Source organism: Oratosquilla oratoria, chromosome 11 (genome assembly GCF_046742065.1).
Source record: "Oratosquilla oratoria isolate Oo_2021 chromosome 11, ASM4674206v1, whole genome shotgun sequence".
Classification (NCBI taxonomy): domain Eukaryota; kingdom Metazoa; phylum Arthropoda; class Malacostraca; order Stomatopoda; family Squillidae; genus Oratosquilla; species Oratosquilla oratoria.
This window is the reverse complement of record NC_134787.1, coordinates 48159602-48177823: the sequence shown is the minus strand read 5'-3', so window position 1 is coordinate 48177823 and position 18222 is coordinate 48159602. Positions and strand designations below refer to the sequence as shown.

At 40.7% G+C, this 18222-nt stretch overlaps 1 protein-coding gene across 1 annotated transcript in view; it reads left to right on the top strand.

Annotated features, from left to right (window-relative positions):
* The first annotated feature begins 529 nt into the window (after positions 1–529).
* LOC143030049 (uncharacterized) overlaps positions 530–18222 on the top strand; it is a 32359-nt gene continuing 14666 nt past the window's right edge. The window contains exons 1-5 of the mRNA XM_076193254.1: positions 530–569; positions 1131–1372; positions 4509–4723; positions 10144–10257; positions 16586–16880. Coding sequence (XP_076049369.1) covers positions 545–569; positions 1131–1372; positions 4509–4723; positions 10144–10257; positions 16586–16880 — 891 coding nt within the window. The 5' untranslated portion in view covers positions 530–544. The remainder of the gene's footprint in view (positions 570–1130; positions 1373–4508; positions 4724–10143; positions 10258–16585; positions 16881–18222) is intronic.

Sequence of the window (18222 nt, the reverse complement as noted above, 5' to 3'; positions counted from 1 at the left end):
ACTTTAATATTCTGGAGCAGTCCGCACGTCTCTCACACAATCCTGCTGATATATCTGTCAGGCGACAGGATTTGTACGTGTGTGTTTACCTAATTGCAGTATTTAAGAAAGGAGTAACACTCGTTGGGGGAGTCCCGTCTCCTTATCTCAATTTTTTTTATATCATACCTAGCCTCAAATTCAGGTATGTGTGTGTGTATGTGAATCGGGGAACAAAAAGAGGACATCCACTGAAAATCTTTAAAGAACTAAGTACTTCTCAAATAGAATTGATAACGAGTGGAAAATCTGCCAAAAGAGCAGTTAAGGCCAAAATCTATCCGTGAATAAGGCAAATTGGGAGGAGGGCCACCAACCACTTCTACAACAATAGCGATGAGGTGGAGCTGGTAACACATTGGTAACTTGGTGTGTGTGTGTGTGTGTGTGTGCGCGCGCGCTACCCCGGAATGCGGAAAACGAACATCGAAGACAGAAATAAAATCCTGTGGCGAATGTAACCCGTGTTGATGATCTGGTAGATGGCCAGAGGAAAGGGATTGTTATGGCTGGTATTTTGGTATCCCCTCGTAGGCATATCTCGCACCTTTTATTAAATTTTCATATTCACAGTATAATATAGGTACCTAACATCATCCAACCCATGTTATTGAAATTCTGATAAAGTGTGTAAATGGATGTCTTTAAAATGATTAATAATATAAAAGAACCCCTTAAACAAAGTATTGATGTCTACTATTTACACCAAAATTCTTTTGCCACATGTATTTATATGTAATGGATTTAACATAAAATAAGATAAATTACTGCATGTGTTATATAATATAAACAGTGATTATAACTTTAAATATTATTTCATGGCCAATAAAATGTTCAGATTTTACATCTTGCACTGTTATACAACATTTATGAAAAAAAAAAGAAAACATGGCAACGTTGGGTTGGCAGATCATACTTAATCCAATTTATTTATTTACTCTATGTAAATATTTAGTAATTTCCTCAAATATATTTTTGTATACCAGATGAAATCATATAAATAATTATGGCTCTAATAAAATGACTATTACGACATTTTTAGTATATAAGAAATACTTAGATAATCCCTAACTGGTTGGAAATCTTTGTAGCAGTCGACATCAAAGTGAATGTCTTCTTGCGTGGTTCTCTTGGAGCGGTGCCCATGCTGTGCAGTCTCGTGTACCTTCTCTCTCTCGTAGCACCCCGCCTTACTCCTGTCACCCTCATCATGACTCGTGAACGCACCTTCATTGCCGTGAAACCCGATGGCGTCCAGCGTGGCCTTATTGGAGAAATCATCAAACGCTTCGAAGTCAAGGGATTTAAACTAGCTGGAATGAAGTTAATGCAGGTAAGCTGCAATATTGCAGGGTCGGGAAACCGGCATCTTCAATCTTGGTGTGTCCTGTCAACCGGCGGCATGTTAATTTTAATATTAGTACTTAGTTCATATGGTTGTTAATTGTACGAGTCGATAGGCAGTGATGTACAGCTGCAGTGTACTTTATGAAATTGGACCTTGGCGGGAACCATACGGTGTATGATAGAATGTTTTTTTCTGAACGTTTTTTGCATGCTATTTCGCTAAATTTAACGCTGTCATGTTTATTATGTAATTGCTGCTACCTCCTTTGAAGTATTTTTGTACTGCCTCTCGATGCTACGAAAAGTAGCTAGAAGGAATGGGTGCCGGCTTAAGTTGTAAAGTGATCACCTTGAAGAAATACACATGTGGGAGGGGATTAGATATAGTTTCTTCAATAAGAGACATGTAGCTTATAAATGGTAGTTATTTTCAAGAGAAAACAATATAAATTGTGACAGTCTCGACGAGGTCTGAAGCCATACAGCCGAGTGTCTGATCCAATTTAAGCTCGGCACGCCGTACAGCTTCCGCAGCTGTGCCGGACGTGCAAGACGAATAGAGGAGAGACACGCAGGTCTTTGACACCAAGCTCTCTCTGTGTGTGATGACGGATGAAATGAATTGACGCTAGATAATGGAACTGGACAATCAGGATTAATCTTTGTTTTTCCCTTCAAAACTTAAGATTGAGTCATGGTTTTGGTTCTTCTACTCGGTCACGTAGCTTTAATTTGTTCTAATCTCGAGACATTACATAAGTTAATGTGCGAGCAAGTTGCTTGAAAGTTACTGCATGGCTGGGCTTTGTCATCTTAGAAAAATGTAAATTTTTTGTCCTAGTAATGTTCAAACTTTTTTCCTGGTTTGAATTTCTCAGTTGTCATGTTGTAAATGTGGACATTAGTGAAGCACTGATACAACCAAAGCCAAAATCGCAATCATATTCTAAACTAGTTGGTAATGGCAGTGCATTTTGTGGGATATTGGAAAATTGGATTGTGAAATTATGCATAGTCACTAGTTTTGCTTTAGTTGCAATCCCCACACTGAGGACTTCCACTTTGCCCCCTCAGTTGACTTACCCAGACAACTGTATTTCTACCTTGAGTAACTTGTGGGCAGTAAATTTGGTCCAATAATTCATGTCTACAGTTGGGCGCAACAATTTTTAAATTTTAGTGCAGATTTAAGTGATAATTTATTAATCATCCCAGATAAATCTCGTGACGATTCTTTTTGGGAAGATTCTGGGACATTCTTGGCCAAAAATCTGAAGGTCCTTGCAGAGTCCGGCCAATAGTGACACTGGCTGTTGTATTAGTTCTGTCTTGCTTGGGGAAACTACTCATCTAGGTCATGTTAATGTTGTATTGGTGTGATATTGTTATGCGAGTATGTGTATTGTTTTTGCATGGGCTGCTCAGATTGTTGGGGGGGGGGGAGTTAGTCCCAAATGTTCAACTCCAGCAAATTAGTACCATTGGTATTGCAACTCCAGATGGTGAATATTGATTGGTTTTAAAGATGACTAATGGAGAAAGTTTTAGTAACATTTCAACATTTCGTAGGACCACTGGTAGCAATTGCTGTACCCTTGTTTTCAGCTCCATCTTGTCCTGTTTTGACATGTTATTCCCAATGCTGAAAGAGTTCCTGTCAACTAAAATTGTACTGGAGTTTATCCACAACTTGAGCAGTGATGGTTTTTGGTATTTGGTCTGTTAGCATTATTGGACTTCCCAGATGTAGTGAATGATGACTAATCATATGGTAGCTAGGTCAACATGAAAATGAAATTCCTGATATTTGAGCTGAAGTAGTTCTCATGGGATGCAAAAAAGTCGCTATGAGTATAATGCAATTTGAATTATCCATCTAGCTGTCCTAGTTCTCGAGATATTGCATTTTGAATGGAATTAAATTGGGCCTATTTTTTCCCAGAAAATTGGGCCGAAACGTGCGGTCTGACTATCGCCGATCAAACGTAAACAATGACGTTTTTACTGACAGGCACAATTTTATATAAAAATTTAATATGGTTGCATTATTTGACCTATTTTCTATAAGATGTGTGATTTCCATGTAATTTGATAATAGAATTACATTTCTATCCTTTGCAAAATTACCCACCACAGCTACGAATACCGTCAAATTACATTAAAATCACACATTTTAAAGAAAATAGTTTGAATAATTCAACTATATGCAAGCTATTACACTAATAGCACAATAGTAACAAACTTAATAGTGTAGTTTGATCCATACCACCAGTGATCATAGCGGGCAGGACGAATCGTAGCTGTGGTCCGTAATATTACGGAGGATAAAAACGTAACTTCTTTGATCAAATTACATGAAAATCACACATTTTAAAGAAAATAGTTCAAATAATTCAACTATAAGTCTATTACACTAATAACATAATAGTAAGAAACTTAATAGTGAAGTTTGATAAGATGGCGGGATGGATGTTGATGTTATCTGATAATCCGACCCGATAGAATAAAAAACTAATTAGTACCACCGATTTCTCAGCTCTACCGTATCACGCTGCCTTTATTTTGGTATAAGAATAATCCGCGAGACTAGTAGTTTTCGTTATTTTTGGTTAGTTGCCCGCACTCTGAATTTATTTAGCTCATTTTTTACGCTGAAACCTAAACCAATTTTCGATTTACTGCTGAATGCAAGCCGCCATGTTTATCTTATGTTTTTATGTACCGACATGTAACTGATGATGTAATTGTTTGAAATTTACTACGATCGTAGTAAATACACTCGTATAACTTTTGTATGAATGAAATATCCGGCAGTATGTAAATTTGGCCGTTTGCTTGGCGTGCGCATAAAATGACGCGCTATTGGGCTCCTCATCGATGGTGGCGCCTCTGGTGGTGTTTGACCTACCTACATATGGGCATGGAGAAAGTGAGGCTTGTTTGTACATTCCTTTAATTCCTTTATTTGCCAAGATAAATTTCTTCCTATTTGCAACCCACTGCTACGCATCATACTAGTTGTGGTACAACTGGAAGGTACAAAAAAATGCATTTTGTTCAAATTTAATGTTGTGATGATTTTGATAATTTTCTACAGTTCTGGGTTTCTTCTGTTCTTGCAGGCTTCCAAGGAACACTTGGAGAAGCATTATGCTGACCTCAGTGACAAACCCTTCTTCCCCGGCCTTGTGAAGTACATGTCATCTGGTCCTGTGTGTGCTATGGTGTGGGAAGGTACCGGTGTTGTCAAAACTGCACGTAACATGATGGGCGAGACCAGGCCTGCAGATTCCAAACCAGGATCCATTCGTGGAGATTTTTGCATTGAGGTTGGCCGGTGAGTATCCTTTAGCTTGAAGTTTAAGGAAATGTAATACTTTAGATATGTAGGACTGTGGGGAACTTACCTTATACACTGGAAAAAAGTGTCAAATGCACTTGTAAAGGGTTGGGAGAGGAAAGGAAAGCAAGAAAAAAGGTACAGATTGGGTGTGGTGAGGTAGGGATGGAGATTGGGTGTGGTGAGGTAGGGATGGAGATTGGGTGTGGTGAGGTAGGGATGGAGATTGGGTGTGGTGAGGTAGGGATGGAGATTGGGTGTGGTGAGGTAGGGATGGAGATTGGGTGTGGTGAGGTAGGGATGGAGATTGGGTGTGGTGTGGTGAGGTAGGGATGGAGATTGGGTGTGGTGTGGTGAGGTAGGGATGGAGATTGGGTGTGGTGAGGTAGGGATGGAGATTGGGTGTGGTGAGGTAGGGATGGAGATTGGGTGTGGTGAGGTAGGGATGGAGATGGGGAATGTGAGGGATGTAGTGATGACTATTTGTATGGGCATGGAGAAAGTGAGGCTTGTTTGTACATTGCTGTAATTCCCTTATGCCAAGATGAGTCTTCCTATTTGCAACCCATAACTACACACCATACTAGTTGTGGTACAGCTGGAAGGTACAAAGAATGCTTTGTTCACTTTATTAACTGGTTAAGATGGGGTGAAGGAAGTTGGTCTGGGAGTGAGAGGGAGGTGGTTATTGTTCCCTAGACTGTATGGGGGAGTAGTCTTTGAGGGAGGGAGGGAGATGGGGGAAATGTTCTGAATGTTACTTCAGAGGTGAGATCCAATGTCTTTATTCAGTATGTGCATTTGCAATACCCATGCTGTTACTATGCCAGTATACATACTGTGTGTTGTACAACATTAGATATGGGAGACTGGGTTTTGCATTTTGTGGGTTGAATTTTTAATTTTTGCAATATGATTTTTTTTTTCCTTTCCTTTTCTTCTCTTCCAATTCATAGTTGGAGCGTCGTGTCACACATTTTTTAGGGGCTTCCATACTGCTATTTCTGAGCCATTGTTCTGGCTTGTCATTGCCATTCATGGCTATAGTCTGGTCATCTGCATGGTGCTTTGGTGTTGAGGTCACTTAGCTTGAAGAGGTTTAATAGTGTTGGTTAAGAGTATTTCTTCATGGAACTCTTTTGTACAATAAAGTCCCAAAAATTTTGGTGCATTGCATCACTTGGTATTGCCAGCTAAGTTTTAGCCACTTATTGGCATGTGCTCTATTAAATCCCTCCAGCATATGATGTTTGAGTAGTGAGCTGGTGGTATGGCTCTTTAGAATTGGTTTGGGAGGCAGGTATTTGTGTACATGGATGGGGTGGTGCATGAAGTAGAGGCGAGGGTGATGGGTAGGGGACTGAAGATAGTTAAAGAAAATGGAGAGAAGTGGGAGGTAAGCCTGTTTGCCAGTGACTGCTTGTGGCAAGATATGAGGAAGGATTAAGGGAGTTAGTGACAGTTTGTGAAGGTATGTGATAGGAGAAAGTTGGGGGTAAATGTGGGAAGAAGTGGATAGATTTAGGTACTTGAAGTCTTGTTTGGCAGGAAAGGGAGAAGTGGAGGTAAATTATAGATAGAGAGAAGCAAGTAAATGCCTTGAGGGATTAAAGTGTTATGAGAAATGGGCAGCTGAGAATGGATTTATAGACGAGATTGTTTGAAAGGGTGATTGTGGTGAAGGCATTGTATGGAGCAAAAATTTGATTTAAGGGAGGCAGAGGAAAAGCTTAAATGCATTTGAGATGAAATACCTGAAGTATGGTAGGGGTTACTAGGTTGGATAGTGAGAAAGGAGAGAGGGAGTGGAAAAGGAGATGGCAGCTAAAGCTGATGAAAGATTATTGGGATGGTTTGGACACATGGAAAGAATGAGTAATGAAATATTGGTAAGAGATTATTGGGATGGTTTGGACACATGGAAAGAATGAGTAATGAAATATTGGTAAGAGATTATTGGGATGGTTTGGACACATGTAAAGAATGAGTAATGAAATATTGGTAAGAGGTGTGGAGGGAGTGAACTTGAGTGAACAGCAGAGAAAGATCGATGGATGGGGTGAAGGGGCTGCTGAATAAGAGGGAGAATGTCTGTTGAGCAAGGAAGGGAGAAGGCAGATGGTGATGAGGGGAGACTGACTATTGATGATACTATTGTGGAAGGAAGGGGGGTTAGGGGGTGCTTGTGTGAATATTTTCACACAGCCTAAGGGAGTTCTCCCAGTGTCCTCTGAGGGGATGGAGAGGAGTAGTCACTGATTAATGAAGTGGCCTTGGTATGGATGTATTGTCTGCATTGAATTTGACCCAGGGTAGTTGGTGGATGCAGGGCTGACCTGTCATCCATAAGGATCCGAGATGAGAGGGGTGGAAGGGAGTGCAGTGGATGGGAATAAGGATATGCGTCAGACTTGGCTACCTTCCTTGTAAGGGGGAAAAAAGCTCTGTATATTAAGCATATCGTAAATAGATCGGAGGAGGGATTGAGGAAGTTGGTAGAGTTTGGGAGAGTATGTGATAGAAGAAAGCTAAAGATAAATGTGGGTAAAAGTAAGGTGATGAGATGTACAAGGGGTGAAAGTGGCAGTAGACTGGAAGTGAGCATTAAGGGAGAGCGACTGGAGGAAGTGGATAGTTTTAGATACTTGGGTGCAAATGTGGCAGGGAAAGGTGGAGTGAAAGTGGAGGTAGAATGTAGATTGAGAGAAGCGAGTAAATGGGGAATAGACATTTGGGAATGGATGCTTAGAGGAGACTGTATGAAGGAGTGATTGTGCCAACAGCACTGTATGGGGCAGAAACATGGAACATAAGAGAAGAAGAGAGAAGGAGTTTGAATGTTTGAGATGAGGTGTCTGAGAAGTATGATGGGGGTTACTAGGCTAGATAGAGTGAGAAATGAGGAGGTGAGGAGGAGAACAGGGGTGGAAAAGGAGCTGGGAGATAGGGTTGATGAAAGAATATTAGGATGGTTTGCTTTTCCTTCCTTTCATCCTTCCTTACTTCCTTCCTTCTTGCTTTTCCTTCCTTCATCCTTTTCCTTCCTTTCATCCTTCCTTTTATCCTTCCTTCTCACTTTTCCTTCCTTTCATCCTTCCTTTTATCCTTCCTTCTCACTTTTCCTTCATTCTCACTTTTTCTTCCTTTTATCCTTCCTTCATTCTCACTTTTTCTTCCTTTTATCCTTCCTTCATTCTCACTTTTTCTTCCTTTTATCCTTCCTTCATTCTCACTTTTTCTTCCTTTCATCCTTCCTTCCTTCCTTCTCCCTTTTCCTTCCTTTCATCCTTCCTTCTCCCTTTTCCTTCCTTTCATCCTTCCTTCCTTCTCACTTTTCCTTCCTTTCATCCTTCCTTCCTTCTCACTTTTCCTTCCTTTCATCCTTCCTTCCTTCTCACTTTTTCTTCCTTTCATCCTTCCTTCCTTCTCACTTTTTCTTCCTTTTATCCTTCCTTCCTTCTCACTTTTTCTTTTTATCCTTCCTTTCATCCTTCCTTCTTGCTTTTCCTTCCTTTCATCCTTCCTTCCTTCCTTCTCGCTTTTCCTTCCTTTCATCCTTCCTTCCTTCCTTCTCGCTTTTCCTTCCTTTCATCCTTCCTTCCTTCCTTCTCACTTTTCCTTCCTTTCATCCTTCCTTCCTTCCTTCTCACTTTTCCTTCCTTTCATCCTTCCTTCCTTCTTGCTTTTCCTAACTTTCATTCCTTCCTTCTTGCTTTTCCTTCCTTTCATCCTTCCTTCCTTCTTGCTTTTCCTTCCTTTCATCCTTCCTTCCTTCTTGCTTTTCCTTCCTTTCATCCTTCCTTCCTTCCTTCTTGCTTTTCCTTCCTTTCATCCTTCCTTCCTTCTTGCTTTTCCTTCCTTTCATCCTTCCTTCCTTCCTTCTTGCTTTTCCTTCCTTTCATCCTTCCTTCCTTCCTTCCTTCTCCCTTTCCCTTCCTTCCTTCTCCCTTTCCCTTCCTTCCTTCTCCCTTTCCCTTCCTTCCTTCTCCCTTTCCCTTCCTTCCTTCTCCCTTTCCCTTCCCTTCCTTCCATCCTTCCTTCCTTCTCCCCTTTCCTTCCTTCCTTCCTTCCTTCTCACTTTTCCTTCCTTCCTTCCTTCCTTCCTTCCTTCTCACTTTTCCTTCCTTCCTTCCTTCTCACTTTTCCTTCCTTCCTTCCTTCTCACTTTTCCTTCCTTTCATCCTTCCTTCCTTCCTTCTCACTTTTCCTTCCTTTCATCCTTCCTTCCTTCCTTCTCACTTTTCCTTCCTTCCTTCCTTACTTCCTTCTCACTTTTCCTTCCTCTTTACTTTTCCTTCCTTACTTCCTTCTCACTTTTCCTTCCTTTTTACTTTTCCTTCCTTACTTCCTCCTTTCCTCCCTCCCCATCCCTACTTATCCCTTTTTTCTCCTTTTTCTTAGTTTTCTTGTCATCCTAACTTCCTCTTGGAGAGGAACATGGAGGCATTTGTCTATTTTATTTTTTCCTTATCTAGAATTTTGGGTTTAGGAGTTGGATTTTATTAACATTTGGAATGCTTAGTGGAAGATCAACAGCATCTGGAATGATCCTTGGACTTGACCTTGATATTGAACTGTGTACTGTATTAGTGTATTGCATTTTCTGCATCACCAGCATGCAGGTATGGGGATGGAAGGGAGCAGTTGTTGGCATTCCTTTTGTGGAAGTGGAGAAAATGCAGTTACCGGTCTAAGATCTTGGGGGCCCAGTCAAGTGTTGGCCCCATATGGTGTTGAGGGTGTTCAGTAGTTGATATTTGTTGACCTAGGTTCCACTTAGACTAGACAGAAATCCTATGGCCAGACAGACCCTCCCACAGAGCTCTGGAAAGAAACTTTGGACTCTTTGTCAGAGGTATTGGTGTGGGACAGTTGTTACTAGCTGAAAGGAGGGGAGAAGACGAGATTAGTTTTTGGGCCCAGTCCCCCACTTCCCAGTACCTGTTATTGGTCTAAAATTTAGAAGCACTTGCATATATAAGCTCTGATTTCTAAATTTTTTTTTTTTTTTTTTTTTTTTTTTTTTTTTGCATTAGATTTTCATTGCATAGTATTAAACATGCTGCACTTTGATGTACAGTATAGGTGCCATGTTTGCATAATTTTATTTTTTGCTGCGTTGCCACATTGCTTCATACCCAGGGCAGTAGGCAAGATGCAGGGATGATCCAATATGCAAGAGGACCTAAAATAAGAGGAAGGGAGGGATGGTAAATGGGAGTGCATGTGGGGATGACATGGGTTGGTGTGGGCTCTGACTTTAGGATATCTTTCTTGTTGAGGGTAGGGGAAGCCCTTTGTATTATGTACATAGAATTTAAGATGAGAGATTGCTAAGCTGTTTTTTAGTTGCAAACAATCCATACCAGGCATCTGCTAGGTTAATACATTTTGCTATTAAATTTTTGCTTTTTCAGTAACGTTATCCATGGATCTGATTCAGTAGAGTCTGCCAACAAGGAGATCAATCTGTGGTTCAAACCTGAAGAGCTGGTCAACTGGACTCAAGCCGCAGATTCTTGGATCTACGAGTAAGACTGTCACTTGGTGTTGTGGTGTGGGAGGGCCAGGGTACACCTCCAGGTGTGGCTCAGGTGTCATTGGTGATGATTGTTGCTTTCATGAAGGGCATATGGTAAGGTAACATTCCTTGGGCCAACCATGAGGGTGTGGAGTCCTTGTAATTTTTAATAAAAAAAAAATTATTATTAGCGACCTTTTCATTGTTTACCAGAACCTTGTACGAAGCGCATGACATAGTGCCGGAGTGCATGATCTGCTGGACTTTCTTGGACAACTGCATTTGATCATTTGTCATGAATTTTTAGTCCTCAAGTTCGAGACATCCCAAGAAAGTCCAAATGATAGGCAAGGCTTGTCTTAGCACTGAAATTGCTTGGCCATTTGCCTGCCTCCATTTTAAGTGTTGCATGGCTAATTTTGTACTGGGCCTAAGTAACCAGATTCTATATTCCTGGCAAGGAATGTACTCTGTATTATGCCATTAATTTGTCATGTTCATATTTTTGCATACTTCATTAGAAACCCATACTTTTTGGCATCTGTATTCTTTTATGATTGGAGACTAATCACGCAAGAATGCAGATCACTTTACTTCTATTACCCCTTTCTCGTACCTTTTCTAAAATCTTGATCACCTGCCTCAATGGAATGGGAGTGGTAGTACCAGTGGAAATGTATAATCGTTATAATGGATAAACTTCAGGAGAATTTAGATATACATTTTGCTTGGATTTGCAGTAACTTTTGGCATAAGTCTGCATTGCTAAAATGGCTAGGTTTTGCTAGGCCTTCCAGATATTTTGGAGGAAGACCAATTACTGCCTTCTCGCAACTTGATGGGCACCAAAGAAGTTTATGCATCATTACTAAGTGAGGTTGACAGACTTGATATTTGAAATTTGCCTCATTGAAATATTTGGAACTTTTCAGTAAATTTTTAGTTGTGCATACCTATGCGATATAGCAATAGAAAATTGTTAATTTTGTAAGCTGTAATAGATAAACATATGCGATTTTCTTGTAAATCGATAACAAAAGCTGCTAAAACCTATTTTCTAAGTTGTAGCAGTTGAATGATGCTCCATGATTTTGATAGGTGCCGAGGTTGAAAAATTAAAAGGATGCATTAGTCTATTTTAACCTAATCTATGTAACCTAATAAATGTTTAGTAATTTAGTACCTCAAATTCTAAAGATCATCCAGGTTGTTGTCACGGATGCTGACGGCAATTAACCCCTTCCATACGGTGCCGCACACGTAGGCGTCATGGGGAGCGAGTGTATTCGCGAGGCTGCCATATCGGCGTCTTGATTATATTTATTGTAGTCGCCCCTCCATAATGACATTCTTTCTAATTCTTTTGTAATCGCATTTTCTATGGTTATCAAAATTCACGGGTGAAGAGAGAACGATCGATATAAGCGGTGACTATTTTATGATGCGAGTATTATTACGACACGTCGTACGGCTGGCATTGGCTGCTGCCACCGAGATCTAAGTCCATGACGCCTACGTGTGCGGCACCGTATGGAAGGGGTTAACAGACGACGGCAGAACCCCGTGTTCTCAAAATCCCAGGATGCCCTATTGTCTTTGTAACAGTGCTTATTAATGTTACATGGAGTTCAACACCCAGTTCACAACGTGAAAGCAATCGTCTGATATTGACTGGATTGGCATGGTGTCTGTACCACATCCAAGCAGCTTTGCTTAGTTAATTTGCTCATAGCAAGTTTTTTTCCAAGAAAATCTTGTATTTAAATTTCTAATGCTATATCGTGTAGGTGTGCACTTGTAAAACAGTGGCCTTCTTGTTACCAAATCTTATGGCAATGGCTGGGGGCAGGAGATTTGTTTCTGGAATATCCTAGTCACAAGCCAGATTGCAGGCCCAATGGTTGACCTATATAGCCTGCATGGCTGAGCAAACCTCAGGATCCTCAGGTCATCTCCGCAGAGAGGAGGCAAGACTCCTTCACTTTGGTGAAAACTGCAACAAAGAAAGTACTGCAGACTTACCAAATTTGAAAACCATGTAACGGCCCACCTCCATGAATTTAGTGGTCTGCTAACACCCCCCCCCCCCAATAACAACCCAGAAACCAATCATGACTGCAGTGAGAATTACCCTACTAGCTTAGGGAGTGCCACTGCAGCTGAATGATAGAACCCAGCAAAATAGCATTCCTAGTTCTAGCTCTTGTCCAACTTGTACAAGACTGCTGCTTTGAAATGCCCAAGGTTACTGGTTCAAAGTACCAGTGCTGTAGAATTAATAGCTGAAGTTCAACAATAGCATCTGAGTAGTCTACATCTTGGCTATGAATGACAGAACTAGAAACATCAGAGGGTGATAAGAATGTAAGAATCTAGGAAAAGTGAGATCCTAACCCCCCACCCTGACATTAAGCATATCTAACTTTGAAGTGTACATGTTGCCCAAAGTGTGTTGAAAGATGTTGCCAACATCTGTGCCACCATCTCGAAAGGCACTTTGGATACTTCAAGCAGTGCACTTGCCCAGTTGATGTCTCCAACTTTAAAACTTCATGGCTAGCCTCAAATGTATAGTTTCAGCTTTGGTTTGTCCTTACAGTAATTTTAAGTTATAGCAAGTCCTTGGTTTGTCTTAATGTCATTTTGTGGTTACAGTGTTGCAGTGTTTGCCTATGTATGTTCCCCTTTGCTGATGATTTTACTTTTCTTATAATACAAAGAACAAGTTAGCCTAGAACAAGAGCATCATGTGATGAGACAGGAGGGAAGTGCAGTTTTGGATTGCTGAAGGGTACCTATATAGTACTGCTTTACAAAGGATTTTGTTGAATGTAGTTGGGAAGGTTTATGCAAGGGATTTGATAGGAACAAGGGGAGGAATTGGTTTGGAAGTGTTTAGGACAAGGGTTGCATGGATCGGATTTTTGTAGCAAGACCGATATGTGAACGCTTTAGCAGAGGGTGAATTTTTATGTAATTTATTTTTGGGGTGGGGGGTGGTAGGGTAGACAGGAAAGTGCTGTGGGAGGTTTTTCATATGGGGTTGGAGGAAAGCTGTCAAGTTTAAGAGTAGTATGGCTTGTCATAATTAAAAGTGGAGTGTGAATGGTTTAAGGTAAAGGTAGGACTGCAAGGGATGTCATGTCTCCATGGCTGTTCAATGTGTATATGGGTGGGGTGGTGCAGGAGGTAAATGCAAAGGTAATAGGGTGGGTATTGGAGATGGTTAAAGAAAATGGAGGAAAATGGGAGTTAGCCAGATGTTGTTTGCTGATGACTGCACATATAGCAGGGTCAGGAGGTATTATGGAAGTTGGTGAACAAATTTGGGAAGGTGTATGAAACCGGGTAGTTGAAGGTAAAAGAAAGGTGATGAGATGTACAAGGGGAGAGGATGGCAGCAAATTTGAAGTATTAAAGAGGTGGTTGGAGAAAGTGGATAGCTTTAGATACTTAGGGGTGCATGTGGCAGGAAAGAGTGAAAGTGGAGGTAGATTGTAGACCAAGAGAAGAAAGTAAATGCCTTTGGGGATTGAAGTGTAATGAGACATTTGGGAATGGATGCTAAGAGGAGATTGTATGAAGGAGTGATTGTGCCGACAGCACTGTATGGGGCAGAAACATTGAACAATAGAGAGGAAGAGCCTAAATGTGTGTATTAAATGTCTGAAATATGATGGGGGTTACTAGGCTGGATAGTGAGAAATGAGGAGGAGTGGAGATAGGGTTGAAAGTATTGTGATGGTTTGGACACATGGAAAGAACAAGTGAAGAAAGATCAGTAAAAAGTTTGGAAGGTTGAGGTGGATTCGGTAAACAGGCGGGAACAACAGTGGGTAAGATGGATAGATGGGGTGAAAAGGGGGAGGTCTGTTGAGGAAGGGAGAAGATGGAAGATAGTGGTGAGTGGAGAATGGTTGTTTGTGGATGATGCATGAAAGGGAGTGGTTATGTGTGAATGATTTTGATGCAGACCAAAAGGATTTCTCAGTCCTCTGTGTGAGGGGGCAGAGGTGGGGTTACCAGTTAAATGAAGCAGCCTTGCTACATTGCTTCTGACCCAGGACAATTTTATACATATTTTATTTACTTGTGTTTTGTTTTATTGTAGTTATTTTTTTTTTTTTTTTTTTTTTTTTTGTGCCCTTCATTAAGGCTCCCAAGCATAGAATACTCATCTGATGACAGTGCAATGAAGAAAAGTTGAAAGCAATTGCTGTGGACAGTTCTTTCTTAGGCTGGTACCTACGCTCAAAATCTCTTTACAATGTTGCGTAGGAACGGAACTCCATTGTAACATGTGGACCCCCTCTGTATTTGAATTTGCGTATTGTTTCAGCTTGGGCTATCACCTTAGATATTCCAAGCCTACCTATCTTAAATCAGCTCTTTGTCAATGTATTCTATCCCCTTTAGTGACCTGAATTTTGTAATTGTATCACCTTTCTCTTTGATCTTTCCAAAGTGGCAGACCCAGTGCTTTCCCATTTCCTTGAGGAACTCCACAGCTGGAACAGGGTTTTCCTACAAATTCCCTCAGTGTATTTTGTGTGCATGATTGTGTACAGTGCAGTCTTCTATAATGTATGGTACGTGGTAAAGTGTTTCATCCTGGATATTTACCTGCGATGCTGTCATCCAGCCTCTTCTGGTCACTTGGGTCTTGATGGTGGCTGCATCTCAGCACAACTAGGTGCCCTCTGTCCTCCCAAAGGAGACGTGGTTGTGGAGGAAGAGAAGAGGGTATTTGTATGTTATATAGCTATTTGGGCCTTTTGAAGTTTCATGGCTTGTGTGGGTGTTCAGCTATGTAGTGGGTATGCTATATGGAGGCTGTAGGAAGTGTTTTATGCCTCTTGTGTCAAAGTAATCCTCAACTTTCAAGGATTTTTATTTCATGGTGTAGATGGTCTATAGGTGATTTATTTGTGCAGCCTGTAATTGTCTTTAAAGCTTTGCTCTGCATAGTCTCATTGGTGTTGTGGTGTCTTAGTGAGATTAAGAGCCCATGCAGGGCTTGCATAATTTTTCACTGAGCATACATACTGTTTGTGCACCGTAGTGGTATTTTTTGTCCAAATTTTGTTCCTGCAATTGATTTAAGTACATTAACCTCTTGAATATGATGACTCCTATGTATGTGTCATGAGCTGCAAGTGGCTATTTGGGGATGCCAGTGTTGGCTTCCTGATTATATTGTGTGGTTGTATCTGAGTGACCCCAGTATTCTCTGAACAGACTTGATCACATTTTCTGTAACATTATATTTATTCTGGGTGAAAAAGAATGAGTATAACAGCAGGAACTATATTTCTTTATGCTTGTGATGCAACATCGTACATCGGGCAACCTGATGTGCGTATGAATATTTGACTCGTATTGAAGAGGTTAAGCCGAGGTGTTCCATGTCTTGTGATGTGTTGTTTGAATGATGTTGATGTATCATATCTTACGCCAAGAATCTTCGGGGTTGGTATGAGGTTTTTGATAAAGAGGCGTGGTATGTATTTGTTCTGCTTTCCAGTTGGTGAGAAGATTGACTGGATTTGGTTGGGGCAATTTTGTGTATTTGTAGTGAACCAGGTGTTGAGTGTGTCAAAGTATTTCTGCAGCTTTGCATTATAGTGTGTGCATGTAATTGTCATCTGTGTAAGAAGAAAATTGTATTTCTGGGTGTGGGTATATTGTGCATTTGTAGATTAATGTGGGAGATAGGGTGGAACAGTATTGTTTGTTCCTAAAGTTCTGTGTGTGCTATGATCAGCCATTATAACACAGGTATTTCTACCTGCCAAATGATTGGCTAGCCATATTTTGGTATTATTGTGCAAGTCTGTGTTGTGTGTGTATATATTTTATGTACTTAATTAATTAATATTTAATTTTAGATTGTTTTGTGGGATGGCATCAAGAGCTATGAATGTCTAGTTATAAGAAGTGTTCTGTGTGGAGGCCTATTTGAGTTGATGCTTTCCAAAACTCGTTGTGTAAGGTCATTCAGAAGCGTTTGTGGAGTGTAGTGGTCTAAAACAGTGTTATTTGGCAAGGGGACATGTGGTGCAAAGTTGTAGTACGAGGTTTCCCGCCATTTTGGAAGGGATGCAGAGAAGTATGATTCTGGAACTGTTGGATCCTTGTTAGGTTAGGGGATTATAATGATTTTCCCAGATTTCCAGGTGTCAGTTCTGGTGTGTGAGTAGCTGTAGTTGGCAGTGTTTGTGAACAGAAAGTCCTTGGACTTTCTGATCATTTTTTTAATTACAGCACATATTCTAAAGTACATATGCTAAATATCTTGTTATTAAACTATTAAACTATTAAATATTTGTTTCTTGCAGCTATGTTGAAAATATGAGCCAACGAGAGACCATCATTGAGCTCCATCGCGCAGGGAAAACTAACTCTGAGATTATTAAACTCCTTAAAGTTGCCAAATCGACCGTGTATCATGTTGTGAATAGATTTAAGGAACTTGGTACATCTGAAGATCGTCCTAGGAGTGGAAGACCTCGCACTGCTCGAACAAAGAAAGTGGTTAAAGCTGTCCGAGAGAGGATGCGGAGAAACCCAAAGAGATCCATCCGAAAATTGGCTAAAGACATGAATGTTAGCAACACTTCAATGAGAACCATCGTGAGAAAGGATCTTCGGTTGTCTCCCTACAAGATGAGAAAACGGCAGTTTCTTACCTCTCCAAAAACAAAAGAGACTTGAAAGAGCACAGATTCTTCTCAGAGAACTGAAGACAGACACGGCAGCGCAAGAGAATTTTTTCAGACGAAAAACTCTTCACAATTGAAGCTCAGTTCAATAATCAGAACGATAGTTTATGCAAAGTCTTCTGCAGACATTAAAGATTCTGTGAGAACAGTTTACCGCCGCCAAAAACCATCTTCTCTCATGGTGTGGGCCGCTATCTCCAAAACTTGGAAGTCTCCTCTGATTTTTGTGGAGTAAGGGGTTAAAATCAATTCAGATCGCTACATCAATGATATTTTGGTTCCAGCCCTTGAAGAGATGAAGAAACACTTCAAAGATCATCCCTTCACTTTCCAACAAGATGGTGCGCCATCTCACACCTCAAGAAAGACTCAGGACTGGTGCTCACGTCAATTTCCAAGATTCTGGAGCAAGGAAATGTGGCCTCCCTCATCGCCTGATTTGAACCCCATGGACTTTTGTGTGTGGTCTTTGTTGGAGGCAAAGGCGTGTTCCGTTGCTCACTCAAGTGTTGATGCTCTGAAGCAATCACTCCAGCGGGAATGGGTCAAAATACCCCAGGATAAGCTACGTGCCTCAGTCGAAAACTTCCGGGAGAGATTTGAGAGAGTTATCCGAGTGAAGGGCGACCACATTGAAAATTAATGAATGAGATTCATTCTAGTATTGTAAGCTATCATTGTGATACCTTTTTGATGAAACTTAATTTATTTTCTGTTAATAAATCGTTTTTAATGTTGGTCCAAGGACTTTCTGTTCACCCTGTATGTGTTCCATGTTATCCAAGGTGTTTTAGGTGTTACTTTTGTTGTCCAGACCACAGATTAGTGCTTGAAGTTATGGGTTATATGCTTTGACTGGCTTTTTATGAAGGATGCATAGTCCGAGTCTATGGAGAAAGTCTTAATGTTGGATGATACATGAGTCTCCAGGGTAAGGGATGAAATGGCTTGTCTCTGCAAAGTGATTAATAAGAGTGCTTGCTTGGCTGTTTAAAGGTAGGGGGACTTGTGCAGGTTGTTGCATGTGAGTGTGGTGTGTTACTATTTGATAGTTTGATGCTGTTGAGTGTCTTGGATTTTTTTTTTTTTTTGTTGCATGATTGTGTTGACAAAGGTTTGCCAATTTAGTATTTTTGTTCATATATTTTAGTGTTTATCTCTGTATTTTGGTTTATGTTCAAAGGTATAGGTGTGTGATTGCTGCGTTTGGGTGCGTTGCACTCTCATGAGGGCTTGAATTTCTGGTGTGAAGT